A 19,295-nucleotide genomic window follows, 5' to 3' on the forward strand; every position below is an offset into this window, starting at 1 on the left:
TCCCTCGCTTGTTGCCATGTATGTGTGTATCCCACAGACCACCACATCCCTACGTCCCTAGTAGTCCGTCCGTCCGCCCATCCCATCAATCCATCCGCGGACCGCGCAAAGCAGCCAGCCAGCCCTGTCGACCAGCAAGCAGCTCAACAACAACAACGAGCCTGCCAGCCAGTTCACACAGGCCGCCAGTCACATCAGCAACGAGGCGAGAAAGCATTCCATCATCGATTCGGCCATCGATGTCCCGCCGTCCGCTCTCACATATCCAGCCAGCCGCACTCAAAAAGCGTAGAGGAGCAGGTAACTAGTCAACCGCGACAAGGGGACGACCAGGGTGTGACGGGCGACGACGGGCGGGGCCAACCAGGAGCCAGGGCAAGGGCCCAGGCCAGGGTAAGGGTGAGGGTGAGAGTGGGCGGGCCAGGGCCGGGAGCTTAAATAACGGAGAACGGAGAGAGAGGCTGAGACGCCGCTGTTGTTGGCGGCCACCCTTGCAGATTGATGATGTTATTTTTTTTTTTTTCCCTTGTTTTTGTGTTTCTTTTTTGCGCGGTCGTCTGTTGGGGGCCGCAGTAGCAGATCTCGGCAATCGAACTTGCCAAATGACTGATGGAGTGGTGACGGGACCGCTGGCTGGCTGGCTGGTGCTAGCTGGTGCTAGCTGGTTGTCGCAAGATACGCAGGAGGGATGCGAAGGAGGGATATTGAATGGATGCCTGGTTTGTTTATACCTTGCGCTGCAGGGGCGAGCGACCACCATCACGCCCGATGAACACCACCACTACCGTCATGACGCACCACGACCAACCGGCTGGCTGGGTGTTCGAGCTGACTCTCCTTCACCCACCCAGACATTCATCCACCGCGAGGGAGATTGCGCAAACCCCATGAGGGACTGGAGGAAACCATGTGTATGTTGTAGTTGGGAAAAAGGGATCATTCCGATGCATGCCCATGCTTTTTGTTTGAAAAACGGAGGAAGGAGAGAAAAGAAGAAAAGAGGAAAAGCTAAGATAATACACTGATTGAGGCTCCGACCGGCCGGCCTTTTCCGGCGCCGCTTGGCCAGATGATGCTCCGGCTACTGCATAAAAACGAGGCAGAAGCAAAAAGGGAAAAGGAAAATCCATGCCGTTTGCTGTGAAAAAAAGAGGACTCGCTCAAATGCTGAAAAGCGCTCGATCCGAGAAAACACCAATGTCGCAATAAGTACAATCCCGTCAATTCCGACCCAAGCAAGACCGCAAATGTGCGGCTAGCCTCATAAACTCGTCCATCGTGTGATGCGATTGTGTAAAGTGTTTGCCAAAGTCTTGTTGGGAAACCCGACGCAAATCGCCCGTAACCGCGTCAAAAATCATCGAATCTTCGTGGACGCCAAAGTTGCAGCCATCTCAAACGACTGTCAAGGACCTCAATTGCTGTGCAACCACATCAGTATCTTTCGGCGCTTGAAACGCTTCGGCGGCAAGGTTGATACGGGATCGCGGTTGAGTGCATCGTGACGACGGCGACTCTTCCGGCACTTCGGTGCAGAAAAACGAGCTGAAAGAAGCTTCACCTTCATCTCCCCTAGGAGTTTGGACGGGGCTTGAGTAGAGTCGTTCGGTTTCGCGCAAAGCTTCCTTGACTTTGCGCATGAGTCCATTCACATACGGCACAATGTGTTTCAGAGTGGCCGTGTCAAAAGGAACCTTCTTCCCGGGTGGCGTAGATTGAGCAGGCGCAGAGGTGGCGGTGTTCCGGCGCTGCTGTAAAGCTTCAATGACTGATCGAGCCACTGCCTCGGAGTTCTTCCTGGGACGGCCGCTGGGAGTCGCGTGAGGAGTTTCCTGGGGTGGCCGGCGGGTAGGAGATGGACTGCTGAAAACGTCTTCGCTAGCATTGGTGGGAAGAATGGATTTTCGTCGATGAGCGCCAACAGAGATGGCGGCCGAAGAGGACGCTCCACTGCCAATGCTGTCGCGGCGATGGAGATTGGACCGACCCCGGGCACGATTTGACGCTGGCGTCGAAGCTTCCTCGAATGCGTCGGCATCGAATCCAGGAGACGAAGGCGGCGACAGGCTAGGGATTAGCGGGTCGTCAACTTCTTGGTCTGCCAGGTCAATCATAGCGTCCACCTCTTGCCATAAGTCTGTAAAGGGTCCTTCGAGAATGTTCAAGGTGGTCGCCCGGACACGAAGTTCTTTGAGCTCTCCGATCAGAGTGAACCACTCCCGAAGAAGACCAATGTTTGCGCGCATAGTAGGTTGCTGTGCGCGGATACTCGGAGGGACAACAATGGTTTTTGGTACTTCCAGGACTCCACCACCAATGCCGTTGGACTCTTCTTCTGGGACGCTAAAGTCAAAGTCGTCGTTCCAATCTTCAGTGGCGCCCTTACTCGTGGCCCAGGTGCTAAACTTATTGTTCGTCATGGTGTCCCTCTTGCCGGCGAGGTCTGGGACGACCGGTACGCTCTGGCTACGAGCGTGGAGTCCACTAGGTGCGCGACGGCCTACTGGGCGACCTCCTCTGTTTTGGGCGTCCTTCTTGCCGTGGACTGTGGAGGGCCGGGGTGGGGTGCGGTTCCCTTGGCCGCGTTCGGGGCCCGGCTCTGACCAATCAAAAATACTGCTCTTGGTGTCTCTGTCGTGAGTGTCGGTGCTGGCCCGAGGTGCGGGACTTGGTCCAGCAGCAATGAGAATAGGATTGCTTCGTTTCAGGGAGAGGGGTGTGGCTAGTCCCATTTGCGGAATACTGTCGTCCGGGTCATCCCACATGGAACTGTCGTTGTCATCAATGGACCAGAGGCTGTCTTCGTCGGCGTCGCCGTCGTCCCAGGAAAAGGAAGGCAAGCGCAGGCCTTTTGGTGGCGACGGGGTAGAGGCCAAGCCGGAAATGCTGTTGGTCCTAGGTACAGGAGTGACTGATTCTCGAAGTCCCTTGTCACTGGTTCGCGAGCGAACAGGAGTGGATTGGCTCTCCTCCTCTTCGCTAATGTCCGGGTTGATGAGCTGGGGAAAGACACCTTTGGGCAGCAGGTCGCGCAACGGTGACACCTTGGACTTGATGGAGCGGGGCGATTCGTCGAAAATGGTTTCTATGCCGGGGGCAGGAGCGCCCGAGGATGCGCGAGTACCCCTGGTGCGCATGGAATCAAAAACGGTGTCGCTTTGGAAGTCGAATTCAGAGTCGTCGCTAAAGGCCAGGCGGTCGTCGGAGCCAACCAGAGTGGAGGCGTGTTCGGAGGCGGCAATTGAGTAACGCGAGGGACGGCCGGGTATCAGAGGTGAAGTTGGTGTTTGAGGAGGAATGCGAGTGGACGGGATGCTATTGGATGCATTGCTCACGGAGCGCGAGTCGCGGCGGAGGGAGTGCGGGCGGGTCGAGTCGAAGCTGGCATTGGGGCGCGGTTGGGCGGTGAAGGTGGGATGGGTGTTCAAGGTCAGATCGGTTTCTGGAGACTCTGAGGGTGTGGGTGTGGCTGAGGAGGGAGCATGATGATTAGCGCGGGCGACGGTGGCGTGCAAGCGCCCTACTGCGCGCACGACGCGGCGGCGTGGTGTTTGGACAGTGTGTTCTTGCTGCTGCTGCTGCTGCTGCGGGACGGATTTGGAGAAGAAGCGGCTGGGTCGATCAGCGCCTTGGCCTGTTTCGGAGCCTGCAAGAGCCTCTGCGGGGGTTTCAGCGGCGGCCGTGGCCGTGGGGATGCTGAGTGGCGCTCCCTCGCCGGCTGCCGGGCTCTGGCCTGGGCTGCGGGCATCATCGCTGTCGCCCGCCTGACTTGTCGCATCGTCCATTTCCAAACTCGGGGCCGCAACCGCATTGGCCAGTACGAGCGTCGGCGCCTGCAACGCGTTGTACTTGTCGCTGGGAGCCACGATGCGCGTAATGACGCGCGCCTGTTTCTTTCCCACTGTCGTCGCTCGCCCCGAGAAATATTGTTTCCACCGCTCCGGCTGTTGGTCCGCGTAGACGTCGGTTCGAAGGCGTTGCTGGCCCCAAGTTTGCGACCGTTGGTGGCTCGTTGCCGGTCGCCGCAGAGTGGTTTTTGAAGATGTCGTGGTAGAGCGCTCGAGGCCGCCTGGCTGGCGGACCGATGTTGATCGTTTGACGAGCTTGTTTGGCGGGAGCGGCGCGGGGGATGTGCTGCCGATGATTGGGGCTGTCGATCCGTCGTGGGAAAAGGTCACTGACCCGTTCGACTGCGACGGCGTCGGAGAGTCGGCGCGCGTCGATGAAGGAGCCAGAGACACCAGCGACAACCGCTTCACCCACGAGGGCTTCAACCTCATGCTGTCCCGCGCTCCAACATTTGTCGCCTCCTCGACCATTGTCACAGTCCCAGCGCCTCCATCCATGTCGACGCCTGATCGAGGCCTGGGTCGATCTGCTGGTTGCCTTTTTCTGTTTTGCACCGGCCCTCGCTCAATGCTCTGGCGCGTCTCTCGCAACGCCTCTGCTTCGGGGGGAGGAAGAGATCCAGCAACAGAGTATGGTCTAGGAGGAAGAGGCGCGTCGACTCCGCGCTCAAAGGTTGCAGACAGCCTGCGTCTGGCAAAAGGAACGGTTTTCTGGGGCTTTTCTGGCCGGCCGGTGGCCAATCCGGCAGTCGAGACGCCAACAATGGTGGCAGAAGCGCACAGCTGTGTGTTGTTTGTGTGGTTAGCCGAGTCCATGTCCATGTTCCATGTTTGCCTGAGGCCAAACAAACACACACGGCACAGGTCGAGAAGAGGCGGGGCTTGACGACGAGCAGTGGGGGATTACCGTGGGTACTGTTTTCATGCTTCCGTATTACAACGGCGCCTCCAACTGCAAGGTACGAGATGAAAGGGAGACTGGAAGGAGGAGAGGGTCGTGATCATTATGGCATGGCGGGTTTGCAGAGGCGAGGGCGAGGCAGCATGGGAGCTGGAGAAGGGAGAGAAAGATGTGGAGGAGCAAGTGTCATAGGAAATGACAAGTGATGAAGTGGCCTAGGAGGGCCTAAGGTAACGGGCTACAGAGCAGACCAGACCAGTCGGTCCAGTGCTTGGGAGACTGATAGAGTGGGAACGGGCGCACCAGGATCGGCGGGCGGTCTGTTGTATGGCGAGGGGAGACCCCCGTCAGCCTGAGTGCCAGTGGATACTGAAAGTTTGGAGGAATGCTTGCACCAGCAGCCCGTCGCCCAGGAAGATGCGCTTTGCGAATGGTTACACTGAGGCAGATGATTGTCCCTGGCAGCTTGCAGCTACTTTTCTCTCTCTGCTTCGCCCTCGCAGCGGCGCCATTCAATTCGCCCGAGACCCTGTGCTGGGGCTGCTGACAGTGGACGACATCGAAAGAGACGGGGGCCAGCCGTTGAGCAAGATTCTTTCCAGCTCGTCCCCTCGTCCCTCGTCCACCCTTCTGCCGCCCCGCCCTGCCAATCGCTGGCACTGGCCTGCGGAATTGCATGCATGCGGCCGGGCTGCGTTGGACGGCCGGCGGGTACAACAAAACACGCTGCCTATTCGGTGCAGCCTGCTGCCGTACCACAATAAGGGGCTTTTTCACTACAGTACCTACGGCACTTCATGTTGGTTCCTTGCGTTGCGGCAAACGAGCGGCCTGTTAGCTGTAGGAGACGGCTCGATCGAGATTTGCCCCTCTCCACAAAACCATCATTGCTCGCCAGCTGGCAGTGGCGCCTCCGCGAGTAATGGTGGCGTCCAGGCACAGGTGGTAGGGCGTCTGCGTCTGTTCCTCCGTTGGTTACGTCGTCCAAAAAAGGCCCGGTCGGTGCGTGTCGGTCGTTGTGCAACCCCCAGCCACAAGCCACAAGCACAGAAAAATTAAAAGTCGCCGTCTGATGTTCCGACGCCACACTTCCCTTTCGTGCCCCGCAGGCCCAACCTAACCACCAGCCTCTGACTGTCCCCCGTTCCCAAAATGGACTCTCAGATCCGCCAGCAGATCCCTCACATCGACCCAGTCCTGTCCGAGTACAGCGTGGGCTATCTACAGCATGCCGCGAGCTCCTTCAACCCGGACGCGGATCCCAACGCGCCCTCGCCGCTCGCTGAAGCCGCTGCCATCATCACCGCCGTGCTCGTCTCTGCGTCAGGTGACCTGTCTCCCAAGAACGAGACGGCCATTCGCAACCTCGTCAACGGCTTTGTAGAGAAGCTCGACGCTGGTGCTGATGGAGAACGTCGCTCAACCGCCCCGTCGGCCAAGAAGCTGGACCAAGCCATCCATGTCGCCTCACAGCGCAACATGTCGTCCACACTGGGCCTGGCTGGCGTCGGCGTCGACCTCGAATCCGCAGGAACTCGCAAGCTTGAATCCAAGGTTGACCGCAAGAAGCTCGAAAAGGCCGAACGCAAGATTCGTGCCAAGCAGGAGAAGAAGGAGATGAGATTTGTAGAGTACGAGGCCTCTCGCCTGCTCGACGAGCCAAGCGAGACGCAGTCTTACGAAGAATTCTTCATGAAGGTCAACCCGCTGCAGCTGGGCTCTGATTCAAGCGCAAAGAGCAAGGACATCAAGGTCGACGGCATCGACATCTCGATTGCTGGCCAGAGGATTCTCGCTGATACTAACCTGACCTTGGCCTATGGCCGCCGCTACGGTCTGGTTGGTCAGAACGGTATTGGTAAATCCACGCTTCTCCGCGCCCTCAGCAAAAGAGAAGTGGCCATTCCGACGCACATTTCCATTCTCCACGTCGAGCAAGAGGTAAATCATGACTCTGCATCAAGTGACAGTCTGCTGACACGACCCAGATCGCCGGTGACGACACCCCGGCCTTGCAATCAGTCCTCGATGCCGATGTTTGGAGAAAGCATCTGCTCAAAGAGCAAGAGGTAAGAGAGTGCCTCGGTCTTGGCGTGGCACATGCTCGTATTGACTATTTTTGCAGAAAATCATTGCGGAGCTGGCTGAGCTGGAGGAAAAGAGATCCAGCATGGCAGACACCTCAGCGGATGCGGAAAAGCTTGACCACCAGCGGGAGGGGCTCGACATCACGTTGAGCGACATCCATGGGAAGCTTTCCGAGATGGAGTCTGACAAGGCAGAATCGCGCGCTGCAAGTATCCTGGCCGGTCTTGGCTTCTCCCCCGAGCGGCAGCAGTACGCTACCAAAACCTTTTCTGGTGGTTGGAGAATGAGGCTTGCCCTTGCGCGCGCGCTCTTCTGCGAGCCTGATTTGTTGCTTCTCGACGGTAAGCGGCTGGTTTGCGAGTCACGTAGGCGGATCTCGGGGCTGACACTTTGCTAGAACCGTCCAACATGTTGGATGTGCCGTCCATCACCTTCTTATCAAACTATCTGCAGACGTACCCGAGTACCGTCCTGGTGGTTTCCCACGACAGGGCATTCCTGAACGAAGTGGCAACGGACATTATCCACCAGCATTCCGAGCGGCTGGACTACTACAAGGGAGCCAATTTCGGTAGGACCCCCCTGTCTAGACTCGTTGGAAACCGGGACTAACCTCTTTCCCCAGATTCCTTCTATGCCACCAAGGAGGAGAGGCGGAAGACTGCCAAGCGTGAGTACGAGAAGCAAATGGCCGACAGGGCCCACCTGCAAGGTACGTCACCATTACCCCTCTACCCGTTTATAGTTCAGTGACGTCCTGACCATTGCCCAATCACAGCCTTCATCGACAAGTTCAGATACAATGCCGCCAAATCGTCCGAAGCTCAGTCCAGAATCAAAAAGCTCGAGAAGATGCCTGTCCTCCAGGCTCCCGAAGACGAATATTCTGTCCACTTCAAGTTTCCTGAGGTTGAGAAACTTTCTCCCCCCATTATTCAAATGAGCGGTGTGACGTTTGGCTACAGCCCGGACAAGCCCCTCCTCAAGAATGTTGACCTCGACGTCCAATTGGACTCGCGTATTGGCATCGTCGGTCCCAACGGAGCAGGTAAGACGACGGCTTTGAAGCTTCTGATCGGGGCCCTGGAGCCGACCAAGGGTCTCATCTCAAACAACCCCCGTCTGCGCATTGGCTTCTTTGCCCAGCATCACGTCGACGCCCTGGACTTGAACATGAGCGCTGTTGGCTTCATGGCACAGAGGTACCATGGCAAGACGGATGAAGAGTACCGGCGACACCTGGGAGCCTTTGGTATCACGGGCATGACGGGTCTGCAAAAAATGGGGCTGCTGTCTGGAGGTCAAAAGTCGCGTGTCGCGTTTGCCTGCCTGTCGCTCCAAAACCCACACATCCTCGTCCTCGACGAACCGTCCAACCACTTGGATATCGAGGCCATGGACGCGCTTTCGACGGCGCTCAGGCAATTCCAGGGAGGTGTGCTCATGGTCAGTCACGACGTCACCATGCTCCAGAACGTGTGCACGTCGCTGTGGGTGTGCGACAATGGCACGATTGAGCACTTTGACGGCACAGTCAACGACTACAAGAAGCGGATTGCGGACCAGGCAAACGAGGCGGGAGTCGTGCGACGTCACTAGCGTGGTAGGATAGAACTTGTGGATTAGCTCGGTAGCCTCAGCAGGGCAAATGGATAAAGCGCTTGCCAGTCAAATCCTCGGTGAGACAGAGGTCTGAGGGATTGGGAGCGTCAATGCCTACCAATTCCCCGGCAGCGCTTGCTGGCGGTTGTGCTTCGGAAGGGCGTTGGAGCCGGTAGCTACGTGGTTGCGGAGATTTGGGTCGCTGCAAATGTCCGTGAGCTGCCAGGGCTGTCTTCCAATGGAAAAGACGTTATGTCGCGCTTTTGAGGTGCGCGAAATGAGGGTGCAGGTCGCAGCAGCCCCAAGGAGCAGCGGCAATATGGAAGACTGCAACTTGGCATTTGGTCTCAGGACGACTTGACGTTTGGTTGCTGCCCTGCCGCTGGTTTCGCAGCCGGCGCGCCAAGCCGAGACGCCTGAGGACCAACTCCACCCACACACCCTTGTAGCCAACCAACCAGCCCATCTCGACTTCATGCCATCGTCCAGCCCCAGCTCGCGTGCCGTTCCGTTGTCGCGCCTCTCTGATGATCTCTGCCTCTCCATCACCGCCATCTTTGCTGCTGCGTGAACCGCCTGCGCCCTCGTACCCTCTCCCAAAGGCTTGCGCAGGGGCCTAATCTCCCTTCTCCACTCGACCACCGCTTCCAGTTCCAGCTCGAGCCCGCACCACCACCGGCAGTCACCTTGTCGCAAACACCGCGCCCGCGTAGCGGTTCGTCCGTGTCCGTCACTCCTTTGAACTCTCACCAACACGACGCCTGTCCGCGCGCCGACTGCGACACCAAGTCCTTCACGGCCACGAGCGCCCCCACCACCCCGTCCAGCGCTCTCACGACGGCCGACTCTCTAGATCCACCTCCCTTTTCCTCGCTCTACTTCCCTCCCAACTCCAACTCCGAAGAAGACCCCAACAAGCCCACCGTCACTGAGAGCCTCAACGAAGCTCCCCCGGCTTTTGCCCCAGCCCCGCCCTTCGAGGAGCCTTCATCGTCAGCTGCCGCTACCGCTGTTGCCGAGACCAAGGCAGCGCTTCCTCACGATAACAAGGACGGCAGCTCCAGCAAAGATATTGACGACGGAGAGCCCCCTCCACCCTATAGCGAAGGATCCAGTCCCTTGGAATCATTTCAGTACATCATGGCGACTGCCGGAGGGCCTGCTAGTATCATTACCCAGGTGTCTCAGGGAGGAGGTCCCCCCATCAACACCTTGGGAGGTAGGCGCATCGAGCCATTGTCAATTGGAGCTCCGTATTGCTAACACTGCATCAGGTGGTTCGGATGAAAATATTACCCTTGAGCTTCGGTATGGCTAGCTTGGATGATCAAACTTGAATCTTGCTAACTGCTTTCCAGAGGAGTGCGCTTCACATTGTCTCGAGATGAGCTCCTGACGCTCCCCGAGTTTGTGCTCTTGTCCTTGTTTCCAAACGGCCTTTTACCCGACGGACACATGAACGCATACCCGGACGGAGACGTGTATCCAGTAGACGTTAGTACCCCAAACACCAAGCGAACCTCCGAAGATGCCCTTGGCGGCGTGACTTGCATAGCCCAAGTTTCTGTTTCCCGTTCGACATTCAAGACTGAAACCATTCGCAACCAACTTTCCTGTCCTGCATTATATATTTCTGACATTTATTACCACTCACAGTACGACCCAAACTCCCTTCAATACATGCTCGACTTCTTTCGCAATGTCGCACAAACCATCCCCACGTCCCCGCCCTCTCCCTCTACCCTCGTCGGAGACCAGCCTCATGAAGCGGTTCCCATTGAGCCTATGCATGGCTCTGCTCGGGACATGCTTCAGGATCGCGCAGGAATCATTGTCTTGCGCGAAGACTTGGACTTTTACGCGATACCACCAAAACGCGATATCGACCACGACGAGATGATGCAAGTCAAGAGGGCTGCGGGGAAAGCCCTGTTGCAACAAGACGGCATCTTTTCAGGATTGAGGAAAAGCGAGGAGCCGGGCACCACCGAACAACATCTAATTGAGATGTTGACAGCTGGGTAAGCTTAAACTCACCGCTTTTTGTCTGCGCCTCATTGGAAGCTTCAGCATCCATGATCGAGTGCGTCACTGTAGACTGTAGCTGACCATTCGCCAGTGGTTTCAACCATGATGATCGTTGGGGTCACAGAGCAGGCGAGCCAAACAAGGCCGTGATCTGCAGCATTGCGCTGGCGCGGCTACGGACCGATATCAAGGGCAATGATTTGGCCAACAGCAACGCCGTTGGCATGGCACAAAAGCTTTTGCTGTTTTGGCGCAAACCCGCGCGTCGTTGCTGGTGGGAAGGTGTGGAGCTTGACAATGTCGAGGGTGTCGAGGGCAAGCTGAAAGTGTGGATTCGGAGGGTGTGGACTCTGGAAATGGTAAGTGGTGCGGTTTGTTTGGCTTGGCTTGCATCTCGCGCCTCGCGTATCGCTAGCAGCTATTCCCTTTCACTGCCCATCTGCAGCGCGTTGTCTCGGGGACGCGCAGCAAGGGCATTCTATTGTTCGGTCTTGCTAACTCGATCAATGCAGAGCGTCATCGGTCTCCGCTGACATTGATCCATTGTCATCCCACGCAACGTCCCTTTGCAACACATTGCCACAAACAACAATTCTTCGGTACTCCAATCATCCGCATCCTCACCAGCCTCCAACAAGGAGAAAACTTGGCACGGTCGATACCCTTACCCTAATCCCTCACCATACCCGTAATTTCTTATGTTTTGCAAGGGTTTTAGCAGCCACATCAAGAGAGCTGGGCTACGCGAGCGCCAGCTACGAAGACAAGACAAGCAGGTTTCAAAGAATGTGATACCTCGAGTTTGCTACTCTGCTTCTTACACCTGGTGGCCTTTCCTTCCGTCACAACCTTCGCTCCTTCCGGCCCTTGCTGGCGTCGGCCCTTTGTCCTGTCTGTCTCACATTTCATCAACAATACGCTCTTGATCCAGACATGTCCGCTCAGAGAGACAGAGTCAACCTGCATTGGAAAATGATGCGGGTGCATTTATTGCGACACTGAGCGCGCGCATGACCAAGGCCCTGTACACCTCTTTTACTTGTGGTGGTCTAATTGTCCCTCTGGCAACTACTCTACCAATCAATTGATCAGCCCATTCGGTCGGCTCCTCCTTTGAGGCTGTTTGCTTCCGAGCTCACAACAAGCATTCTTGGTTACGGTCTGCCACAAAGACGGATTGATTTGGATGTGTGAGAGTCGTTGGATTCAGATGGTTGGTGTAGAGGAGTGTTCAGCAAGCAATGGTTTTGGAGCATGGAGGGCCAGCAGAGGACGCCTTGGATTGGGCGTTTGTCGGTGGTTAGTCGCGTGGAAGCATATTTGCCTCTCTTTTCCTTTTCCTTGTCCTTTCTTTTTCTCCTTGGGTAAAGCGGGTCTTGAGTCAAAAGATAGATTGTCAACTATACATATGGGAGGACTGGAGCGTGTTCTCAATTGCGGTCATGAGACGTTCTCTTTGCATGCTTCCTGTTTTCTGTGGCTGGAGAGATGCCGTGTGCTGAAAGACATGCTGCAATCGAACAAGAAGGGCTGTGGTTTGAAGAGCTGCTAGGCCCTGCGATGGGATGGTTCTAGCCTCTCGGACTGCTCGTTTCCTGCAAATTTTGGTTCTTGCACGTCATCAAGTCGGCTGTATGGATGCGAATACTGCATTCAAAGAAGTCGTTGGAGACTTTTCGGAACCTAAATTTTTGCCCGGCCCAAATAAAAGTGAGTTGGCTTTTGGTGAACAACCAACTCTCCAACCATGATAGCGAGGTGAGTGGATGAAGAGCAAAAGGACACCAAGGTGCGAGAGAAGCAATAGATGTGTAATTCCCCCGGGATGTCTGGTCCAAATATGTCGCCGAAAGAGGCAGGTCGGAACGTTTAAATGCACCGATGATGAATGCCGAATTGGGACGGCAGAGCTGCAGCTGCTGGCGGTGGTCGGTATGCAGATTTTTGCAGATTGCTAGCAGTCGGCGACATGTTCCTGGTTGCGGGCAAGACAATGAGAGATGATGGTAATATTGTTGCGGTCGGATAAAAGTGTTGGACGAAAGAGTGGTTTGTCCGACGCACGTGGGGGCGGCGAGGCGGCATCGGATTGAGGCTACGCCGCTAGTGGGGTAACCGCCTTTCCTCCGCCGAAAACTCTATCCTCTTCAATACAAACCCCGCCACATCTTCACTCTTTCTCCTCATCCTCCTCACCTCCTTACTTCGCCCAAATCCTCCATCCAATATGTCTGCTCCCGCCCACAAGTTCAAGGTTGCCGATGTCTCCCTCGCGGCCTTCGGCCGCCGCGAGATTGAGCTCGCCGAGAACGAGATGCCCGGTCTCATGGCCATCCGCAAGAAGTACTCTGCCGACCAGCCATTGGCTGGTGCCCGCATTGCTGGATGTCTGCACATGAGTACGTATGCCGAATTGACTTCTTGAATTGATTCTGACAGCTTTGCAGCCATCCAGACCGCCGTCCTCATCGAGACCCTGAAGGCCCTCGGTGCCGAGCTCACCTGGACCTCCTGCAACATCTACTCCACCCAGGACCACGCCGCCGCTGCCATTGCCGCCGCTGGCATCCCTGTGTACGTTCGAGCTCGACGTCTCAATAAACCAGCTAACACTAGCTAGCTTCGCCTGGAAGGGCGAGACTGAGGAGGAGTACAACTGGTGCTTGGAGCAGCAGCTCACCGCCTTCAAGGACGGCAAGAAGCTGAACCTCATCCTTGACGACGGCGGTGACCTTACCTCGCTCGTCCACACCAAGTACCCCGAGATGCTCAAGGACTGCTACGGTGTCTCTGAGGAGACCACCACCGGTGTCCACCACCTCTACCGCATGCTCAAGAACAAGGGCCAGGCCAACGGCCTCCTCGTCCCCGCCATCAACGTCAACGACTCCGTCACCAAGTCCAAGTTCGACAACCTCTACGGCTGCCGCGAGTCCCTCGTCGACGGCATCAAGCGCGCTACCGACGTCATGATTGCTGGCAAGATTGCCGTCGTTGCTGGTTTCGGTGATGTCGGCAAGGGCTGCGCCCAGGCTCTCCACTCCATGGGTGCCCGTGTCATTGTCACCGAGATCGACCCCATCAACGCCCTCCAGGCCGCCGTCTCTGGCTACCAGGTCACCACCATGGAGGAGGCCGCTCCCCTTGGCCAGATCTTCGTCACCACCACCGGCTGCCGTGACATCATCGTTGGCAAGCACTTCGAGGCCATGCCCAACGACGCCATTGTCTGCAACATTGGCCACTTCGACATTGAGATTGACGTTGCCTGGCTCAAGGCCAACGCCAAGAGCTGCCAGGAGGTCAAGCCCCAGGTTGACCGCTACCTGATGGCCAACGGCCGCCACATCATCCTCCTCGCCAACGGCCGTCTGGTCAACCTTGGCTGTGCCACCGGCCACTCCTCCTTCGTCATGTCCTGCTCATTCGCCAACCAGGTCCTTGCCCAGATCATGCTGTTCAAGGCCGAGGATGCCGAGTTTGGCAAGAAGTACGCCGAGTTCGGCAAGACCGGCAAGCTCGACGTTGGCGTCTACGTCCTCCCCAAGATCCTCGACGAGGAGGTCGCCCGCGCCCACCTTTCTCACGTCAACGCCAAGTTGACCACCATGACCCCCGCCCAGGCCGAGTACCTTGGTCTGCCCACCGAGGGTCCTTACAAGGCTGACCAGTAAGTCTACGTGATTCCCTCACTGATAATTTTGGTACTAACGATTCTTCCCAGCTACCGCTACTAGAGGCATTCTCGCACTTGAGCGCCGCATGAGTCTTTCAACACACGTGTTATGAATGGGATGATACCAAAAGCTTCTCTCTTGTCTTCAACGGCATTTTCCTCTTTTTTTTCTTCGGAACTTTTCGGGAGGGGGGCAATTGGCAAAACCGGCCGGGCAGCGGGGGGGCTTGATAAACCTTAACGGAATACACACACTGGATGAAACTATTTGTCGGTTTTCAACAACATCCACACGAGGAATGGGAAGAATTGAAAGAAGGCTCTCTCCGGTTCTGAGATGGACGGATAAGGGGGGGGATGGAGCGAGCGTTTTGGCGTTGGACAAAAAGAAACACAACCGTAACGGTGATGCCGAAATATATGAAACTGCTATTTTTGCTTTCTCTCTCTTTTTTGCTCTTCGTTGTTGTCTGGCTGAGCGCAGCGGAGAAGCGTGGATGGAGTGGACCGAGGCCTTTTCAACCATGGCCGTTTGGTTTCGCTTGCTGGTCGTCTGTTTGCTTGTCTTTTTTCTTGGAAACGAAAGATGTTGTTGTTTCGTCGTTTGACTTTTGGCTGATTTGGTAGCTTGTGTTGTCTCTGTAGACTTGAAGGTCGTAATCGCTCGAGTTTTTCCTGCCAGTGAATCGAAGGTGCAGTCTGATCTCACCGTTTGTGCCCTCTTCCCTACCTGCGCCCTCTTCTCTACCTGCGCCCTTTTCTCTTCTGCTAGGTCTGCATACTTGGACGTGCGGGTACTCTGTCCATCAACGCCAATCTTGACGGATGGCTCTAGTGCTGGCTGATGTGTCATGGGCCATGATGGCGACGGTGAGCGTCTTGCAGCGATGATGGTTTATGGGGTTGCGGGTCGGCAGATGGTTGCGATTTAAGGCAAGAGAAGAGAAGAGAAGAGCAGGACACGCAGAGCACAAAGTTGTGTACTCCTGTGGCCAAATTCCCGCAGTGCACCACTGTCCAAACTCCAAAGAGATCACGGGTTGGCAGTTGAGTCGGCATCCTGAGCAGTGCGATGTGCGATGGGAGTCAAAGAGGTGGGAGGATGTTGCTTTTTATAGAGGCCCTGCTGTGAGAGTAGGCGCGTGATGAGCTAGCGAGCTGTGGACAGCGTCCGTGGTGGCTGATGTCTGTCTGCTTACCGCTTTACTATCTGCTTCAACCTACCTACGCAGTTGAGCATGTCTATACTCTGTCTATCAACTCCAATCTTCACGGATGGCTCTAGTTCTGGGCGATGTGTCATGATGGCGATGAAGAGTATTTTGGAGTAGTGATTGTTTATGGGTTTGGGTAAGTGGCAGGCTTTTGGGAAATGCGAACGGGCAAAATCGCAAAGAAGAAAGAAAGAACAGGAGAGGAACGAGTACCTGAACTCCTACCCTAGCGTGGTTGACAAACACACACGTAGAGAAGAAGTGTGATGCGGTGATTTGAAAGTCCGCAGTACAGCACTCTTCGTAAAGCGGTAACACAGGAGTTGAGCCGAGCGCTTGAGCGGTGCGATGAGAGTCGAACGGTGGGAGGTGGTGGGTTTTTATAGAGGCCCTGCTGTGCTGTGAGATTCGGCGCGTTTTGAGCGAGCGGGCTATAGGAAGCGTCCGTGGCAGCTGATGAGTGGGTGGGTGGGTTGGTCGGTCGTGCTTGCTGTATCTAGCACCTGAGCATCAGGCAGGCAGGCAGGCCAGCTTTCTGACTCTTGTGACTACGTGAGCGACCTGCGCTCGCCTTCCTCCCCTGACCTGAACGATTGATTGTGGTCTTCAGCATTATTAGGTGAGAATGATGATGTAGCTGAATCCGGAAATGAGGGGAGGAAGGATGTGACAGGCCGTTGTGTTTGGCCATGAGGAACGGGAAGGCAGAGAGACGACAAGTGGATATTCCGTTAGGATTAGACACCAGTACTCTCTGGATTCCGGACATCTTTCTTTACATCCTCAGAAACCGAGGTGTCGACCGTTGGAAAATCAAGTCGATGGGTGGACAGTGGCATCCCTTTTATACATACCGCCGCCTCCTTGACTTGTGCCTGCTGCCTTGGCTGATTGCAGGTCACGCGAGGAAGAGAGCAGCGATACCGCTCCATTGCTGAGCTCGTGCCGTCGCTTTGGGAAAGTGCGCGTCAGTGGCTCCTTCTTTTTTCAGGGGGCATCGGGAAGCAAGCCGCGTAGTCACGCGGTTTCTCTTGCGTGTCCTTGCGGGGTGTATGATGTAGGGTATAAAAACCTGGCCTTTTCCTTAGACTCTCTTGCATCATCGCCTCCACCAACAATCTTCTGTGAAAGCGTCACAAAAACGTAGCACCTCAGATATCAACTGTGGTGGTGGCTCTTGCCTTTGTTGTTCTCTCCTTCCCGTTTACCCCTGAGCCAGTCGGACTCTACGTATTGACCATCTGCGAAAATGATGAAAGTTAGTGTCTGGAGATGCTGATGGAAACGTTCATTTTGTTGGAGTGCCAAAATCTGCAAGTAATGTTGTTGTGGTTGCGAAGGCTCTTACACCGGTCTTGCTCAGGCTGGTGGATTTTGACGACAAAGCAGAGCGAGTGAAGGGATTTTCTGTGCACGGAGACCAGAGCAGACAGTGAAATTCGTCCTGCGGACCTTTCAAACAACCCTGGTCGAACGCCGGCAGGCTTGCCTTTGATGCGTCAAGCCCGAGTTGTCTTTCGCAGGAAGAAATCTCCACCCCTTAAATAGGTGTCCAAGCGACGTCTGTCACATGGAATGGAGGACTGTTTCCCAATCCGCATCTGGTCACGCGCGATCTGTCTGTTGCGATTCCGCTGGCTCGGTTAGTCGACAGTGATTTCTCAATGTGTGTCTGGGTATAAAATGCTGCTCTGAACCGATCAAAGCAAGATTTGTCACTAGCGGTTGGTAGATGGATCTACAACTACTTGTTTGGACAGTCTCAAAGCAAAAAGAGACACTCTGCGGACTTGTTCGAGCAGTCAGTTCCACATCCAATTGAGCGGTCTAATTTCCTTTACATCATGGCCCTGGTGTCCAATCGTACATGACATTAAATGCAGAAACTCAGCATTGAGGCTCATTGTCGCGCAGGAGGAAATCGTTTCAACACAACCTCAGTCGCTTGAAGAGCTTTGAAGGAAAAGCTGTGTTCGATTTCGAGGTCATGGGCGACGTTTTGCACCCAGCGAGTACGTTATGTTGGTCATTTTGTCGGTTAAATTTGCTGGTAGTAACTCAGTATTGCCGTGTTGCTGGTAAGCAATCCGCGGTCAAAATCGACCCTTTAAATACCCGCAACTCCAGCGATTCGCCCTCCGCGTGATTCCAGCTTTTCCGCGAGAGCAGTCACTTGACGTTTAGGTCTCGTGTTGTCCAGCTGACTTGTGTCCTTTCAACTTGGTGCCTTTTCCTCGATACTTCCGCGGGTATAAAGCTGTCTCTATTTCGACCACCAACGACTGTCTTCTAACAACATGCGGAGTTCAAAGAGGTACAAATGGTACACCTCCAACCGAATCCTACTTCGTGGTTGGTCGCGAAATTCAACCAGATCGCTGGTTGTTCTTTCCGGCCCTCCGACTCTTTCCCTGGCAATGGCGTGTCATGCATGCAGCGGACCTCCATGATTCGCTTTTGAAGGAAATCAACGAGAAAGTACATCGCTTGCGTCAACAAGATCAGTACGATCGCTCCTAGGTGCAAAATGAGACAAAGCAAACATCTCCCCACAAAGTGAAACCGTTCTGGCGCACGACTACAAGTGAGAATTCCCAACAGATGAGGTGTTTCCAGCGTTTTTCTTCCGGCTGTTGGTTGAAGGGCCTCACCCCCGACCCCTTTAAATATCTACTCAAGCTGCTTCCCACGTGCAACAAAGTATCCGTAGAGGACGATGACACGCGAACTCCCCGCGTGGCACCTGCCCATCCGCCTCACTTGACTTCTTTCCTTTTTGGGACATCTCTCCTCGCGGCTGCCGATCCGCAACTGTGTTTGCCTGTTCTGCGAGTATAAAAGCTCGCCACTATCTATAGGGTCGGTAGCTTCGTCAGTCGTCCAGGGGAAAAGCGAAAAACCTCCCTTGAAGATACATGCTGACTTTGGCGCTGTGTCTTTTCTTATGCAATGTTCAATTCCGACACTGGCCTTTTTCTTTCCTCTTTCTCTTCAGGATCAATTTCAGTGAAATCCGAATCTAGCTCACAAAACCCAAGCCACGACAATGGAAATGTTGAGCGCTGAGAGTGCTTGGTGAGACGCAGCATAGCCCCTGAATGGTGATTACCCCTGAGCGACGAAGGCCGGTGTAGAAGATGTTCATTCACGGGACTCTGTCCAAATGACAGAACAAAGAAGAGGTCAGAGTCAAAATCTGGGATGGTAATGGTAACTCGGTCCTCGCTGCTCAAGAAGACCGACTCCTGGAGGGAGCATTGTCAAATTTAGACTCCGCCTCCCCAGCCGCTTTACATACCTCAAGACCTCCCTCCTCACGCACCCGACACCGCTTTCGGACTCGGTCCCTACAGGTCCGCCTGACCATTCAGCTGACCAACCTCCGTCGCTGATTCGCTCCCTAGCCCCTCTTACCTCTGCCTCGCAGGTATAAAAACTCCTGCCTCTCCTTGCGGTCTGCTCGTCAGTCAAGGACGCATCGATTTGAACCGCGAAGCAGTTCGCACACCAACTCTACTGGGATGTGGTCATGATGCAATTGTACGAGCGGCTGGTCGCCATATTGACCCAAATCTCTAAGCACTTTTTGCCCCCTCTGCGTCTCCGCGCTCCCGCAAGTCCAGCGCACGCAAAAGCGTCACGCATTGCTCATAAGGCAACAATACAGACACTCATCATCTATAGATCGTGCTTTTGCACACAAAGAACAGGAATCGCTGTCTCCTGCTTGCTACGGAGAAGCTCCAACAGCGATCAAAGTACTAGCAAAGAAAAGGCTTTGGTCCACCGACAAAAGACAGACAGTATCTTTTCCGAACATGATCCGTTGATCAAGTCGTCAAGGGGCTGCCAATGGACTGTGCCGCGAGTTGCAAAGCTCGCACTTACGATGCACCGCTTTAAGTACCCCGAGAAATCTTGTCTCACATGACAAGAAG

General features: G+C 55.2%; 6 protein-coding genes across 6 annotated transcripts; 3 read left to right on the forward strand and 3 right to left on the reverse strand.

The window, feature by feature from the left end:
* Window positions 1–195: 195 nt before the first annotated feature.
* Window positions 196–1,077, reverse strand: BKA78DRAFT_111081 (uncharacterized protein). The gene has a single exon (XM_066882265.1). The coding sequence runs from the start codon at window positions 758–760 to the stop codon at window positions 305–307; it is 456 nt and encodes a 151-aa protein (XP_066745112.1). The 5' UTR covers window positions 761–1,077; the 3' UTR covers window positions 196–304.
* BKA78DRAFT_111086 (uncharacterized protein) lies at window positions 1,056–4,924 on the reverse strand. The gene is made up of 3 exons (XM_066882266.1): window positions 4,756–4,924; window positions 1,562–4,631; window positions 1,056–1,421 (listed from the first exon to the last, which is right to left on the reverse strand). The coding sequence occupies exons 1-3, from the start codon at window positions 4,771–4,773 to the stop codon at window positions 1,351–1,353; spliced, it is 3,159 nt and encodes a 1,052-aa protein (XP_066745113.1). The 5' UTR covers window positions 4,774–4,924; the 3' UTR covers window positions 1,056–1,350.
* Window positions 4,925–5,652: 728 nt separating this feature from the next.
* Window positions 5,653–8,903, forward strand: BKA78DRAFT_310813 (ATP-binding cassette protein). Its single transcript, XM_066888155.1, has 6 exons — window positions 5,653–6,690; window positions 6,738–6,818; window positions 6,875–7,178; window positions 7,235–7,408; window positions 7,463–7,549; window positions 7,616–8,903. Exons 1-6 carry the CDS (start codon window positions 5,902–5,904, stop codon window positions 8,434–8,436), a joined length of 2,256 nt encoding a protein of 751 aa, XP_066745114.1. The 5' UTR covers window positions 5,653–5,901; the 3' UTR covers window positions 8,437–8,903.
* Window positions 8,904–9,579: 676 nt separating this feature from the next.
* Window positions 9,580–11,000, forward strand: BKA78DRAFT_250445 (uncharacterized protein; the record flags this gene model as incomplete). Its single annotated transcript, XM_066884572.1, has 4 exons — window positions 9,580–9,658; window positions 9,714–9,747; window positions 9,798–10,460; window positions 10,559–11,000. The coding sequence occupies 4 exons, from the start codon at window positions 9,580–9,582 to the stop codon at window positions 10,998–11,000; spliced, it is 1,218 nt and encodes a 405-aa protein (XP_066745115.1).
* Window positions 11,001–12,694: 1,694 nt separating this feature from the next.
* BKA78DRAFT_294403 (Adenosylhomocysteinase) lies at window positions 12,695–14,204 on the forward strand (the record flags this gene model as incomplete). The annotated part of the gene is made up of 4 exons (XM_066886348.1): window positions 12,695–12,866; window positions 12,915–13,041; window positions 13,088–14,137; window positions 14,192–14,204. 4 exons carry the CDS (start codon window positions 12,695–12,697, stop codon window positions 14,202–14,204), a joined length of 1,362 nt encoding a protein of 453 aa, XP_066745116.1.
* An 11-nt stretch (window positions 14,205–14,215) lies between these two features.
* BKA78DRAFT_111148 (uncharacterized protein) lies at window positions 14,216–15,146 on the reverse strand. The gene has a single exon (XM_066882267.1). The coding sequence runs from the start codon at window positions 14,994–14,996 to the stop codon at window positions 14,289–14,291; it is 708 nt and encodes a 235-aa protein (XP_066745117.1). The 5' UTR covers window positions 14,997–15,146; the 3' UTR covers window positions 14,216–14,288.
* Between the last annotated feature and the right edge of the window lie 4,149 nt (window positions 15,147–19,295).

This window comes from Phyllosticta capitalensis (assembly GCF_038381095.1).
Source record: "Phyllosticta capitalensis strain CBS 128856 chromosome Unknown BKA78scaffold_4, whole genome shotgun sequence".
Classification (NCBI taxonomy): domain Eukaryota; kingdom Fungi; phylum Ascomycota; class Dothideomycetes; order Botryosphaeriales; family Phyllostictaceae; genus Phyllosticta; species Phyllosticta capitalensis.